At 47.2% G+C, this 14,667-nt stretch overlaps 1 protein-coding gene across 1 annotated transcript in view; it reads right to left on the bottom strand.

The window, feature by feature from the left end:
- The window catches only part of FNTB (farnesyltransferase, CAAX box, beta), a 65,336-nt gene that overhangs the window by 35,243 nt on the left and 15,426 nt on the right, over positions 1-14,667 (bottom strand). The window contains exons 3-4 of the mRNA XM_032344505.1: positions 2,529-2,601; positions 244-335 (exon numbers count right to left, since the gene is read on the bottom strand). Coding sequence (XP_032200396.1) covers positions 244-335; positions 2,529-2,601 — 165 coding nt within the window. The remainder of the gene's footprint in view (positions 1-243; positions 336-2,528; positions 2,602-14,667) is intronic.

The following is a 14,667-nucleotide window of genomic DNA, read 5'->3' as shown; positions in this document are numbered from 1 at the left end:
CAGAAGAAACCAGAATCCTTCTCTTGGGAGTTCAAAGTCTTGTTCTACCCACGAGCTCACAATAGGCTTCTAAAGTGGAGGAGTTTCAGGAAGTTTCTGGGGTCAAGGGGAGGGCAAGGGTATGCTATGCAGCATGATGAGTTTTTCATTCAAAATCAGTAGAACAGAAACAAAACAAAAAGAACCCCCAACTCAAAAGTGAATTTTCAAAGAACAGCCCAGATTCCCGGAAGCCAGACTCACTCTGTGGCCACCATCTGGGGGATGGGTTCATCCAGCAGTTCCAAGCTGTGCAGGATCCAATAGCAGAGCCATGGGCGGCTGGCATCCAGACACTGCAAAAGGCACAGGGGAGAAAACACACCCCGTATTCAGAATCATTCCAAGACACTGCTGACAAGGCAGCATCTGTCTCACCCCGGCAGCCTGGAAGGGGGAGGAGGGCACCCTATGAACAAGAAGTGAATGAAGGACGCTTTGCTTTGGGCCCCAGTCAGCAGCTGAAGTGACCATATGTGCAAAAAGGACAATGAGACAAAGACATTTACCTTGAGGCCACGGGGTCCTCCCCTGAGAGGCACCCAACGAAGGCTCAGCAGAGCAGCACCCACATGCTAGGAAGCTAAGTGATGCTGTTTTCTCAGTGTAGACCCAAGGAGATCCAGGCTCTCAGAGAGCCATTTGCTGGATTAACTCATTCACTGATTCAACAACTATTTGGTACCTCATTGTGTGTGCCGAGCATTTTATCAGCTACAGGGACACAAAAATGAACAAAATGTAGTTCCTACTCTTGCGATGCTTGGGAACAGAATGTGTGTTCATCTGCAGAGAAGAGGACTCTAGACAGATGCATTTAAGCACGAGTTACCTTAGGGCTTTCTGGAACAAGATGGCATATAACACAGGTGTGCATGTACCTGAATGACGATACGCACTGTCCTGGGCAGGAGCCATGTGGAGGGAGCACAGGAAGAGCCTAATTCTGCCTCAGGGGCTGGGAAAGGCTTCCTGAGGTGACACGTGAGCTGCTTGGGATCGGAATTCAACCCATAAACACGGAGCGAGCATTCAAGGCAGGCAGGCGGGTAATCTTACTGCTCCCATTTTCCAGATTAAAAGTTTATAAATGTAATCCAGAGAGATTAACTTTTTTCCAGATGACAAAGACATCAAATGTCAGAGCTGAGATAAGAAGCCAGGTTTCTGGACTCCCACTCCAGTGCTCTTTCCACTGGCCCAAGCTGCCCTCTTCACAAATGCACTGACTGTCCCTAGCTGTGGCCAGGCTACCACCCGAGGAGCACTGGGTGTGGATCCTGCCTGCCTGGGTTGGAGTCCCAGCTCCTCCTCTTAGAGCTATGTGCTTCTGAGCAAATGCCTTAACCCTGTGACTGACCGATCTCATGTAGTAGGTGAGATAAGTTGGTGAGAGGAGGCATGGTAAGCTTTCAGCCTGTTGTCCAGCTATTGGCTGGTATGGTATTAACCATATCAGACTCACTACAGCCTAACCACATGGGGCCCTGCATTAAGGATTGAAAATTTTGACCCCGAGGCCAAGTCTAGCCCATAGACATGTTCTGCTTGTTCTTTGTAGCATTCTGTTTTTTTAATTAGAATTAGTTGCAACATGTAGGCATTAGGAGATTCACAGAGAAATCTGGATGTCTGGCTTAATTTGAAAAGAGAGAGGAAGACAGATCTGGCGAGCGTGGGTCTGCATTCCTGGATAGCAGCACCTGGCAGGAACAGAGGGAAAGCTCAGTGCCCAGGTGTGCCTCAGTCTCCCTCCCACCTGCCCATTTCTCTCATTTATACTACCTGCTTAGATCTACAGGCGTTTCCGCTGGCCAATCCCTGTTGTAAATAATCAAATGCAGACTCCCCCAAATAAAAAAGCAAATTAGAAGCAGGGCTGCTGTGTATAAAGTGAGGCAGGAAGACTGGAGCCCTCCTGCTCACATTCATCCTGTCTGCCACCTTCCCAACACCCTCCCCCCTCCTCCACCACCATTGCGCTCCCCTGAGGCCCCTCTGGGGAACCCCAGGGCTCCGAGGAATGTGATTCAAAATGCACTCTAAGCATGGGCATTTTTATAGTGTTCAACTGTGAAGTCCTCACTGGGATTTATATACTGATCCTCTGACCAGCACAGGATTAGATCCGCTTATAGGGCAAAGGATTAGGGATGGAAAGTAACTGCCTTCTAGGCAGCTGACAAGCGGTGGCCAGGAAAAGTACGTGAACCCCTCACCATGATCTAATGGAGGAAGAAAGCCCCACCCCACCCAGGGTGCTCTGTCCCTCCTAGGGGAAGACACGGCTAGAGAGCTAGTTCTGCCCTTTCAGGAGGGGGAGTCCCCGGCTCTGCGGGTCTGGGCTCCCGCATACCTGGCTCCTGCCACAGCCATGGGGTACAAAGAGCGATTCCACAGCAGGCCAGGCCCATGAGTGTTCCACCTTCCAATAGGAAAAAGGACTGTCTGCCTGACCATTCAACTGAGCTCCTGGGCAGCGAGCTTACCTCGTAGGCGTCTGTCAGCTGTCGAAGCCCTCTTTTCAGATAATGGAAGTGCTTCTCTCTCTGCAAAATCAGCCTGGAAAGACAAAGAGCTTGAAAACCTAGTCTTACGCTCCTGCTTCCTGCCCACTAGAGAACACACGTGTGCACATGCACACACTCTCAGCTTCAGGACGCTGCACTCCCCGTGGTTAACCAGTGGATAAGCAGCATCTTCTTTAGTTCCCAAGGGCAGCTAAACCAGACACAAGAGGCCAGCACCTGAATGTCCCTAAAGTGTCTGAAAATGTGCTGGCCAACGCTGTGGGTGAGTTCCTCTCTTTCATGGTAGGTGACTTTGGGCAAAGTGAAAAGCCACAATGGACACACATGGCCAGGCGACAACAAACCATCCAGAAAGCTCCTCCAGGGTCTAACTGCGAACAGACACCTTGCAGCTTCCCACCCTGTGAGCAATTTCACCCTGAGCCGCACTCACCACTTCCCTGAGCTGTTTAGCCTCTGTCCTTCCAGTCATTTCTTCTGGGGTCACTTCTCCGAGGCGGGTAGCGTGTACCCTGCCTGTTCCCCAGCTGTGCGTCTATGACTCCCTCCCCGAAATTCCACCTCCTACGTGCTGACCCATTGCCCTGGCCGGAGGACCCTATTTGTATTCCGCAGCCAGTTGGTCTCCTTGGCACTGAGATCAGCAATTCTGGCTGTAAGATGGAATGTGCCGCCCATGGCCACCTGCACGGGCAAGGCCAAGGACCGGGGCTGTGCTTCTTGGCTGGGTCTCACCGCAGAGGCCTGTGATTGTGGGAGGAAGGAAAAAAGAACGGGGTGGCCAGACAGTCCCTCTGCTTACTAATTCCACGAATTAAAAAAGAACCATTCTTGGGGCGCCTGGGTGGCTCACTGGGTTAAAGCATATAACTGAAATCATGTAGTATTTGTCTTTCTCTGTCTGACTTATTTCACTTAGCATAATACTCTCTAGCTCCTCTGCCTTCGGCTCAGGTCATGATCCTAGGGTCCTGGGATCGAGCCCCACATCAGGCTCTCTGCTCAGCGGGGAGCCTGCATTCCTCCCCCCCCCCCCCGCCTGCTTCTCTGCCTACTTGTGATCTCTGTCTGTCATATAAATAAATAAAACCTTTTAAAAAAAAAAATTCTCCTTTCTAGGGGATCAGCTCAAAAACGATGGACTGAACTCCCTCTGGATTATGCCCAGAGTACGATCATTCGTGCAGTCTTTACCTCAAAGACTCTCCCAGTTCAGTGCTGTAAGTGCGTTAGAGACATGAGTGGCTACAATGTGAGAAACAAATGGGCAGGGGCCATAAAGGACACACAGGTCAAATACTACCAAGGCTCTAAAGGGAAGGGGTGGAGGCATCTCATGCAGAAAGGAATGATCAGGAAAGGCTGTGTACAAGAGGTGGAACACGAGGTGGGCGGCAGAAGGAGAAAATGTTCACGGGTAGAGATGGTGAGGAGAGGAGGAGACAGCAGCCAGAAGAACAGCGACAAAAAGGCTGAGACCAGGGCTGTCCAGAAGAACGTCCCGCAGTGATGGAAATGGACCTGTGTTATTCAGCAGGCAGACACCAGTCACGTGTGGCTAGTGAGCATGTGAAATGTGCTAATGTGGCCGAGGAGCTGAATTTCAAATTTTATTTAATTTGAACTGCTTTCAGTTTAAACAGCTGCAGGAGACACAGGCTATTGTATTGTGCAGTGTAGGTATTCAGGTGCGAGCCAGGTGGGGGATCTGGCCTGAATATTAGGAAGACAATAAAAGTGGTCAAAAAGACAACTTAAGCCATTTATAAAATGGGGTCTGGGATGCCACCTGAGGAATTTCAACTTAATTTAGTAGGCAAAGGTAGACCCTGAAGGTTTTGTGTATTTTTTTTTTTCACTTAAGCTATGTTGGTTTTTGTTTTGTTTCGTTTTTTAAAGATTTTTATTTATTTATTTGACAGATGACAAGTAGGCAGAGAGGCAGGCAGAAGGAGAGGGGGAAGCAGGCTCCCCACTGAGCAGAGAGCTCAATCCAGGACCCTAAGATCACAACCCGAGCTGAAGGCAGAGGCCCAACCCACTGAGACACCTAGGTGCCCCTGGGTTTGTTTTGTTTTGTTTTGTTTTTTAATTGAAGTAGAATTGACACACAATGTTAATACTGTAATAACCTAGTAATTCAACAACAAGTTTATGCATTAAATTATGCTCACTCAAGCATAGCTACCACCTATCACCATGTAATGTGATTACAATACCACTGATGACATTCCCTATGCTGCAACTTACTCACTCCAGAACTAGAAGCTTGAATCTCCCACTTCCCTTCACCCATTTTGCCTTCCCTACACTCCTCTCCTCTATAACCACCAGTTTGTTCTGTGTATCGATGGGTCTGTTTCTGCTTTTCGTTTGTTCATTTGTGTTTTAGATTTCACATATAACTGAAATCATGTAGTATTTGTCTTTCTCTGTCTGACTTATTTCACTTAGCATAATACTCTCTAGCTCCATCCATGTTGTTACAAATGGCAAGATCTCATTCTTTTTTTACGGCTGGGTAGTATTCCATTGTATATCTACACCACATCTTTATCCACCCATCTACTGATGGACACTGAGATTGCGTCCATATCTTGGCTATTATAAATAATGTTGCAATAAACGCAGGGGGGCATATGTCTTTTTGAATTAGTGTCTTTGTCTTCTCTGGGGAAATACCCCGCGGTGGAACGACTGAATCATACGGTGATTCCATCTGTAATGTTTTCAGGCACCTCCATACTGTTTTCCGCATCAGCTATGACAGTCTGCATTCCCACCAACAGTGCACAAGTGTTCCTCTTCCCCCTCATCCTCACCAACACTTGTTATTTCTTGTCTTTCTAAATCAAGCCATTCTGGCTGGTAGAAGGTGAAATTCTGAGGTTCTGAGCTGAGAAGAAAATGGCCCAAACTACGCATTAGAAAGATTATCTGGCTGCAGTAGGTATTCAGTATGTGTTTACAAACTGGGCCAAGCGAAAGCACCAAGTGTGGAGGGAGGTGAGGCGGGAAGACAGGGTAGGGCGGTGCTCAGTCAACCAGGGCAGAAGTACTTCGATACTTAAGGGCTCACATTAGCATGGTAACCCATGGGCAGGTGGACTGATAGCAGGAAATGTATTTGGGTGACAAGGTCAGTGGCACTGTTGGAAATACATGTAAGACTCAGGGGAGGGCTCCAAGTGACACAGACAGTGAGTCATTTGTCTGCACGTAAGTGATAGATGAAGCTGCAGGAGTAGAGGACAAAGCAGAGAGAAGAGCCTGAATGCTGAATGGGGGAAAGACCCATCCTTGCGGGCTTAGAGGACAAGGAGCCAGAGGAAAGAGTTAAAGAAAGTCACATAAGTGGGAGGAGGACGAAGGCAATGTCATGTCATGGGCAAAACAGGAGGAGAGAACTCCAAGGAGGTATTTAACCATCACAAATGCTGCAGCAAGACTGAGGAAAAAGAGAACAAATGACAAAGTGGCTGGTGACCTTCGAGAGAGTTCAGAGAGCACTGAGGGCAGATTCCAGAGCATAAAGGAGAAGAGAAGGCCAGACTCGATGTCTCTTTCAAGGAGGTCCAAGGGCCAGGACTCTGAGAGCCCACTGTGTGCAAGCCAAGCGTCCTGCAGTGGGTAGAAGGTGACTCTGCTCCCTAGAGCTGCAGCCTGGAGGTAGACATAGACGAGCCCATGGCAGTGACAGCCCTGGCCAAGAACAAAGTGAGGCAGGCTCTAGCAGCACAGAGCAAGGCATGCAGGATCAGAAGAAACTTCCCAAAGGACACAGCACTGTGTCAAGGAATGAAGGAGACCACAAGGACATGAGTTAGCCAGCCAAAAGAAGGGAGGGTGTGGGCGTTTCAGGAAGGGAACAACGCGGCACATTTGTGTAGGTTTAGTTCAGCTGGAGCAGAAGTACAAGGCAATGAGCCCTGAGAACTCAGCCTGCAGAGGTACAGAGACACCAGATCACAGGGGACTTCTAAATGCGTCAAAAGTCACTGTGCTGTCAACATCAGATGACCCTTGGGAAGTAAAAGGAGCTGTCACAGAAAGACCACATATTGTACTATTCCATTTACATGAAATGTCCAGAAGAGGCAAATCCACAGAGACAGGAAGTAGCTGAAGCGGGTGCCAGGGGCTGGACGGGAACAGAGGAATGGGAGGGTGGTGGCTAAAGGGGACAGGGTTTCTCAGCACGGTGACAAAAATGCTCTAAGATAAACTATGGTGATGGATGCACAGCTCTGTCCATAAATTAAAAACCACTAAGTTGGACACTTTAAATAGGGGAATTATATGATATCTGAATTGTATCTCAAAGCTGTTACGGAAAAAAAAAAAGGCAAGTGAAAAAAATTTTAAGGCAGTCGTTGACGTCTTTTAGGCGTGGGAAAGGCACGGTCAGATCTGCATTTTCTAGATCCCAGGAGCTGCATCATGCTGAAGAGATTGGGGTGGGGATAAGACTAGTGGCAGGAAACCAAACCCACAATCCAAGCATGCCATGATGTGTGTGAGGGGAGAAAGAGGGGGCGCTGGGGGGAAGGCAGGAGGTTCAGCCAGAGGAGGGGTAAAAACTGCTGAAGACATACAAATGGCTATCAGACACATGAAAAAATGTTTATCATCACTAGCCATCAGGGAAATTCAAATTAAAACCACATTGAGATACCACCTTACACCAGTTAAAATGGCCAAAATTAGCAAGAAAGGAAACAACGTGTGTTGGAGAACATGTGGAGAAAGGGGAACCCTCTTCCACTGTTGGTGGGAATGCAAGTTGGTGCAGCCACTTTGGAGAACAGTGTGGAGATTCCTTAAGAAATTTAAAATAGAGCTTCCCTATGACCCTGCAATTGCAACTACTGGGAATTTACCCCAAAGATACAAATGAGGTGAAAAGAAGGGCCATCTGTACCCCAATGTTTATAGCAGCAATGGCCACGGTCCCCAAACTGTGGAAAGAACCAAGACGCCCTTCAACGGACGAATGGATAAGGAAGATGTGGTCCATATACACTATGGAGTATTACGCCTCCATCAGAAAGGATGAATACCCAACTTTTGTATCAACGTGGACGGGACTGGAAGAGATTATGCTGAGTGAAATAAGTCAAGCAGAGTCAATTATCATATGGTTTCACTTATTTGTGGAGCATAACAAATAACATGGAGGACATGGGGAGATGGAGAGGAGAAGGGAGTTGAGGGAAATTGGAAGGGGAGAAGAACCATGAGAGACTATGGACTCTGAAAAACAATCTGAGGGTTTTGAAGGGGCAGGGGGGTGAGAGGTTGGGGGAGCCTGGTGGTGGGTATTAGGGAGGGCACGGATTGCTTGGAGCACTGGGTGTGGTGCAAAAACAATGAATTCTGTTATGCTGAAAAGAAATAAAAAAAACAAAAACAAAAAAACTGCTTGAGAGCAAAGATGCTGAAAATGCAAAAGCCCAGAGAAAATCCACCAAGGACAGTCCCTAAAGAAGAGGGAGGAAGGAGGGCTGGGGGCAAGAGTTCAGGAGAGAGGAGCCTGGCACTAAGGATGGATGCTCCATTCTCAGAGATGGAAACAGTGAGAGAAAGTGTAAAATAAGACAAACACAGGACTTGAAAGTGGGGAAGAAGGAAACTCGTGCGGGACAGCCTGGAGTTTCTCAGGAGGTAGGGGGTGAGGCTGGCCACTGGGGTGAGTGTGTTAGGGAATCCACAAGAGAGGAGTGAGGGGAGCTCACAGCAGCAGTGAAGGCCCAGCTAAAGCTTGTAGTATAACTTCTGGAGAAGTCGCTCAGCAGGCAATGTTGCATGACTTTTCTCCTGGGAAATCTGGCTGGGACCCTTCAGCAGAAGCGCCAGGATAGGGATGCCAGGGTAGGGACTGGGAGGAGGGGAAGAGCTGGGAGGTGGAGGCACGAAGGACCTGAATGAGCCCAGGGAACTGCTGACAAATAGCTCGAGAACCACGCTGGCGCAGGCTGAGAAGCGGGGGGCGGCCAGGATGGGGGTGCAGACGAGGAGAACCAAGAGGGTCCACGAGACCGTCCATGAGGGCAGGCTGAGAAACCCACGGCAGGTGAGGGCAAGTACAGAATCTGGAGGCAGATCGCCTGACTTCCAGCTCTCAAAGGACCCATTCACGGTGCGGGCTTTCTATAGGTCAAAACTCTCCCATTGAAGAAACAGTCCAAGGAACTTGAATACACCAAATACCTTGAGAGGCTAAGCCACAGAGCAGAGAAGGGAAAAAAAAGAAGAGAACACGAGCCACCTCATTTGGAAATGAGGTAAAGGGGTAAAGCGGTAAAAGGGTCCTGTAAATAAGATTTTGTGACCTTAAGTACAGTGCTAAGGAAAGGGACCAGGTGAGAAGGGGGGTGCACTTATGCAACCACTTGGTCAGTCCTCCCCCCTACTCCACCGCCTTGTCGCTCTGAGGAGAGCTCCTGCCTGGCTTGCACATCTGGGCCCCGCACAGAGCAGGCTCTCGACATCTATTTGTCGAATGAGCTGAAGAAAGAAGAAAGAAACGCACAGTAAGGCCAGTGTCTGACTGACCTAACGAGACTGTTGTCCCTGGATAGATAGATGTCCCTTCTGTTTAAATGAATGACAAACCCCCAGGGGAGTTCAGGTTCACTTGGGCAAGGAGAGGGCAAGGAGAGGAGTGACTGCACTGGCCCTGGGGTCTGCCTCTCCAGCTCTCCTCCATGCTCATACCCTCCACACGGAGGAGCCGTGCCTGCCACAGGCTGCCCTCCCCTGTGGGACTGAGAATTCTGAGAGCCCAATTACACAGCTAAACAAACGTTTCCTCTTAGTGGGAAAACAGAAACAAGAAACGTGGAGAAGAAACCCTTTTCCTTGTTAACTCCGCGCTCCTCTCTCACTTGACAGGGAGGGGCTTTTCAGTCACTACAAAGTGAAAGACCTCAGGGGGAAATGCTTTTCTGCCTCGAGGGGTAAGAGATCCTGCCTCAGGGGTACCTGGAGCCTCACCTGCCCAGAAACACCTAACGGAAGGGGGCCTTAGTCACCTTTGCTGCAGCTCGGGGTTGGACCCTATGGGCAGGCTCCCTCACAGCACCCTCCCAGCCGAACCTCACCCACAGCCGGGCCCCAGCAGCCCTGCCCGGAGGGAACTAATGAGTTCCTCTAGCTGGTTTCATCTGAAGACCAGCCACAGGCAGGAAAACAGAGATTCTACACTGAGAGCCATTTCGACAAGCGAAAATATTCTCTTTCATTTTTGCCCACTTATTCAAACACACACACACACACACACTAATGCTGACATGCATAGGTAATTCTAAAATCTCACAAAAGGTCTCTTTGTTTACATAAAGCTTCAAGGGCCACAATGCTGAATGAATTTTAACTTCTCCTCTGAGGCTTATTATTCTTTTACTAAATATTTCTTTTTTAAAAAAGACTTTTTTTTAATTTATTTGACAGAGAGATCACAAGCAGGCAGAGAGAGAGTGGGAAGCAGGCTCCCTGCTGAGCAGAGAGCCCAATGTGGGGTTCGATCCCAGGACCCTGAGATCATGACCTGAGCCAAAGGCAGAAGATTAACCCACTGAGCCACCTAGGTGCCCCGAGGCTTATTATTCCTTTAAATTGAAGGGACATATATCCAGTTTCTTTCAGTCAGCAAAACTGTACTAAAGAGCCTTATTGATATGGACTGAACCATGTCCCCCAAAATTCATATATTCAATCTCTAAACCCCAGTGGGGCTGTATTTGGAGACAGAATCTTTAAAGAGTTATTTAAGATTACCAACATCTAATGACCTTATAAGAAGAGAAAGAGATACCAAGGAGGAGCACATACAGGAAAGGCCATGTGAGGACACAATGAGGAGGACACCATCTACAAACTAAGGAGAGAGACCTCAGGAGAAACCAACCCTGTCAGCACCTTGATCTTAGACTTCCAGCCTCCAAGACTCTGAGAAAATAAATGTCTGTTGTTTCAGCCACCTAGTCTGTGGTATTTCATTGCAGCAGCCCTAAAAAACCAATACCCTTACTATTCCTTTATTCTCAATTCACCTCTGTCCAAAAATCTTTTCTGTGTAAGGAATTAAAATAAAAAGCAAGAGCTCTTTCCCTTTCCTTCCTGAACAATTCAGCCCTAAAGTCATGCCATTAGGTGAAGCAGAACAACACGGGCTCTGTGTAGGAGGGGGGCGGCGGGGCAGGGACTGCAGGGTGTCAGTGTTCCAGAGGATGAGAAGGACATCTATGTGGCTGTGCAGAGGGGGATGGGAGATAGGGATACACCAGAGAAAGGATCAAGTAAATATGTTAAAGATACTGGGAGTCCAGTTCCACTATCTGAAAAAGAACTTAGAAATATAGGTGTACTGGGCAGCAACATAAACTGTAAATACAATGTAACTTCTTACTGTGACTTGAACCCCATTGGGTTCAAGACCCTTCATGATGTGCCTCTACCTATTTCTCCCCAATCTCATCTCAGACCCTCACTAAACTCCAGTCACACTGCCTTCCTTATGATCTGTTCTTTTCAGTCTCAAGATTTTAGCTCATGCTGTTCCCTCTGTCTGGAATACTGCAACAGCCTCCTAAACTCCTAAACTCGGACCAACTCTTGCTCAGCCCCTGGGTCTCAGCCTGAGAGCCACTTTCTCTGAGAGGCCTTCTGCCATAGACTGAATGTTCACGTCCCTTCAAAATTCATGTTGATCCTAATTCCCAGTGTGATGGTATTAGAAGTGGGGCCTTCGGGATGTGATTAGGTCATGAAGGGATTAGCGACCTTATAAAAGAGGCTCCAGAGAGCTCCCTCACCCCTTCCACGTGAGGAAGGAAGATGGCCATTTATGAACCAGGGAGTGGGCCCTCATCCAACACCGAAACTCCCCAGCCTCCAAAACTGTGAGAAATAAGAGTTTCTAGTTGAAACCACCTAGTCCATGGTAATTTGTTGTAGCAGGCAGAACAGACTAAGACACATTCCCTAACTTCCCAACCTAAATTACCCCCTGCCACTCTCTGAGAGTGTCCCATTCCCTTCCTTGACACTCAACCCATTGGTAACAGTGTATTTGCATTAGTTTGTTTAATGGCTACCTCTTCCATGAGACTAAGAGCCCAGCAGGGGCAGGACATGGGTGGGTCTTGATCACCCTGTTGCCCAAGAGGAAAATGACATGGAAGTATGTGAGAGAAAGAGAGGGAGTTTAATTTGGTAAAATTAAAATTAAAATTAAAATTTTAACCAAAATTAAAATTTTGGTAAAAAAGCATCTAGGCTTTTTTACCAAAGCTAAAGGAATAAATGAAAAGGGTGAATTCCTAAGTGTGTGGAATAACACAGGGAAGGGAAAATTAGCTTTCATGGGAAAGCAGGCTCCTGACAAACAAAACTGTTAAAAGCACAGTCAGAAAGATCCTTGGGAGGGGGACTACCTCACTCCAGGAGAGGATGCAGGCTTCACGGTCTTCGAGAGAGAAAGAAATCATTCCTGGAATGGGGAATAATTGTAGAAGGTACTGACATTCAGCTTCAGCCTTGAATTTCAGCCAAATCTGCTATTGGGCTGTGGCACTGGAATGTTCAATAGGCAAATGCCTCCCTCAGCATCATTCCTGGCATCCCTAGACCTGTGCGCAGTCAGTGGTCCTGGATGTGTGTGCGATGCTATTACACTGACCAGCATCATAACCTCAAAAACAAACACGCCGTGTCATTTAGGTTTATTGCTAGTATCTGAATATTCACGTTAGCTAAAAATGAAGGTTTGTTCCTACATTATGTCAGACTTTCTAAAATTTGACTCCTAAAATGTTAAACATTGAAATTGTGATAATAATGTAAAATTTTGCTAAATTTTCAGGTTTATTCTTTTATCCAAGAAGTTAGTTCTATGATGGTGGTGTCTGGCTTCAGCCTTATATTGATAAGTTGATTTCTTTTTTTTTTTTAAAGATTTTATTTATTTATTTGACAGAGAGAGATCACAAGTAGGCAGAGAGGCAGGCAGAGAGAAAGGAAGGGAAGCAGGCCCCCTGCTGAGCAGAGAGCCCGATGCGGGACTCGATCCCAGGACCCTGAGATCATGACCTGAGCTGAAGGCAGCGGCTTAACCCACTGAGCTACTTATCGGGCGCCCGATAAGTTGATTTCTATCAGCCTTTCACTCAGCCTTTCTGCCAAAATGTGTAATATCTCTAATATTCATTACCATGCTATGACATAATAACATACTTATTAGCATCCTTTAAAACACTCATTTTCATAGGCAACGATAAAATGGGAAATGTCAGATTCCTGAAATAAACCCAGACCCCTGACATATTCTACTTCCAGAAAGATCCAAACCCAGGAGGAACATTTTGGTCTTCCACCCACACCTGACCTAAGACCTATGAATTCAGGGGATTTAACTGTTTTTATTGTCCTCTGGCACCCTTCCCCAAACACCACTTCTTCCTCCAGACTATGTAACTTCCCATTCTCCCTCACATCTCAGTAAGAATAAAAGTCCAAGGGTCTGTTCTGATGGTAGGTGAAAAGGAACATCAAATGACCGAAGGTTCCTTTCGAAACACAGGGATCATGTGTCCACAGGGCCTCAGACAGCAGACAGTGACTCAGAGCCCATTCAGGTGAGTCACCGGGGATGCAGCAGCTAGGCACAAAGACCCCCTAAGCAATCACACCCCTCACCACCACCAAGTCCCTCTGCCTCTTGAGAAGTCTCGCCTGCACCAGGAAGAGCTGGTGCCCACGTGCCCCCCTCAGCTGTTTGCTGACTGATTTGTAAAAACACCATTTTCTCTTTAGCACAAATGGCAGAGTACGACACATTATTTTTCTGTATTTTTATTTTTCCATTTAATATACCTTGGAGATTATTCTAAGATAGAAACCGTGTTTAGGGGCGCCTGGGTGGCTCAGTGGGTTAAGCCGCTGCCTTCAGCTCAGGTCATGATCTCAGGGTCCTGGGATCGAGTCCCACATCGGGCTCTCTGCTCAGCAGGGAGCCTGCTTCCCGCTCTCTCTCTCTCTCTCTCTGCCAGTCTCTCTACCTACCTGTGATCTCTCTCTGTCAAATAAATAAATAAAATCTTCAAAAAAAAAAAAAAGAAACCGTGTTTAAATAAAAACTTGGAAGAAATAAACAAATTGTTTTTAAAAACCTATTTGGTAAAAATGTTATTTCAGTAGAGTTGACATACACTGCTGTATTAGTTTCAGCTTCCGAGCTGTGGAAACCAATGGTTTCATTTCCTAATCTCCAGCTGTGGTTCCGGACGAGCAATAACTCATTTATTGAGGACTGAGCTTTAGGTTAATATAGACATTTAGTTCAGCAGTTTGGGGAAAGACTCCTCTAGTTAGTTGGTATCTTCCCTCGTTCCTTCCCCAGGGAAGAAAAATGAAGATGACCTTCTCATCTGCCTTTCCCTTTTTCCAATTTGCCTTTTCCAATTGTTTTCTGCCTTGGCTAATCAGAATTTTCAAAAGAAAATTTCTTTTTCAAGGAAATAGTGGCAAAATATAATGGTGGTAAAAAAGACACAAAAGGAACTTGGGCCAGAACCACGCATGATGTCCCAATAAATAAAACCAGAGCTCTCAGAGCCTGACTAGCCTGCAATTATTCTGTTCAGTCTCCGAAGCACAGGACTCAAGGCTCAGGCAGGACCTCGGGCCCCCCCTCTGCTTCCCAGCCAGCGTGAATCAGCCAGCAGCGCAAAGGCCCTTTGTTCAGAGGGGGTCAAGGCAGAGTGTGGGATCACTAAGATAAAACCATGACCACACACAGTTTCGGACTCCTAATCTGTTCTAACGCTGGAAATACGACACAGGATGGGTCTGAAGAAACAACTTGAGATTGGGAGAGACATGCTAATAGAGGGATGAAATATCCTCGTGAAATCTAGCGTGATACATTATAAACTACAAACAAGGGAAAACAAAGGTAAGTTTAAGTTAAGCTTATAATCCTCTTTATGGAATTTCTGACATCAAATTGCTTAGAAACCTTCAACTTGCTAAGTGCTGAGGGGAAAAAAAGGCACTGTGTGTGCTCCCTGGAGACTGCATCCTTGGGAGCGGTGCC

Source organism: Mustela erminea, chromosome 5 (assembly GCF_009829155.1).
Source record: "Mustela erminea isolate mMusErm1 chromosome 5, mMusErm1.Pri, whole genome shotgun sequence".
NCBI classification, from domain to species: Eukaryota; Metazoa; Chordata; class Mammalia; order Carnivora; family Mustelidae; genus Mustela; species Mustela erminea.
The sequence above is the reverse complement of the archived record's forward strand: the minus strand, read 5'-3'. Positions and strand labels throughout refer to the sequence as shown.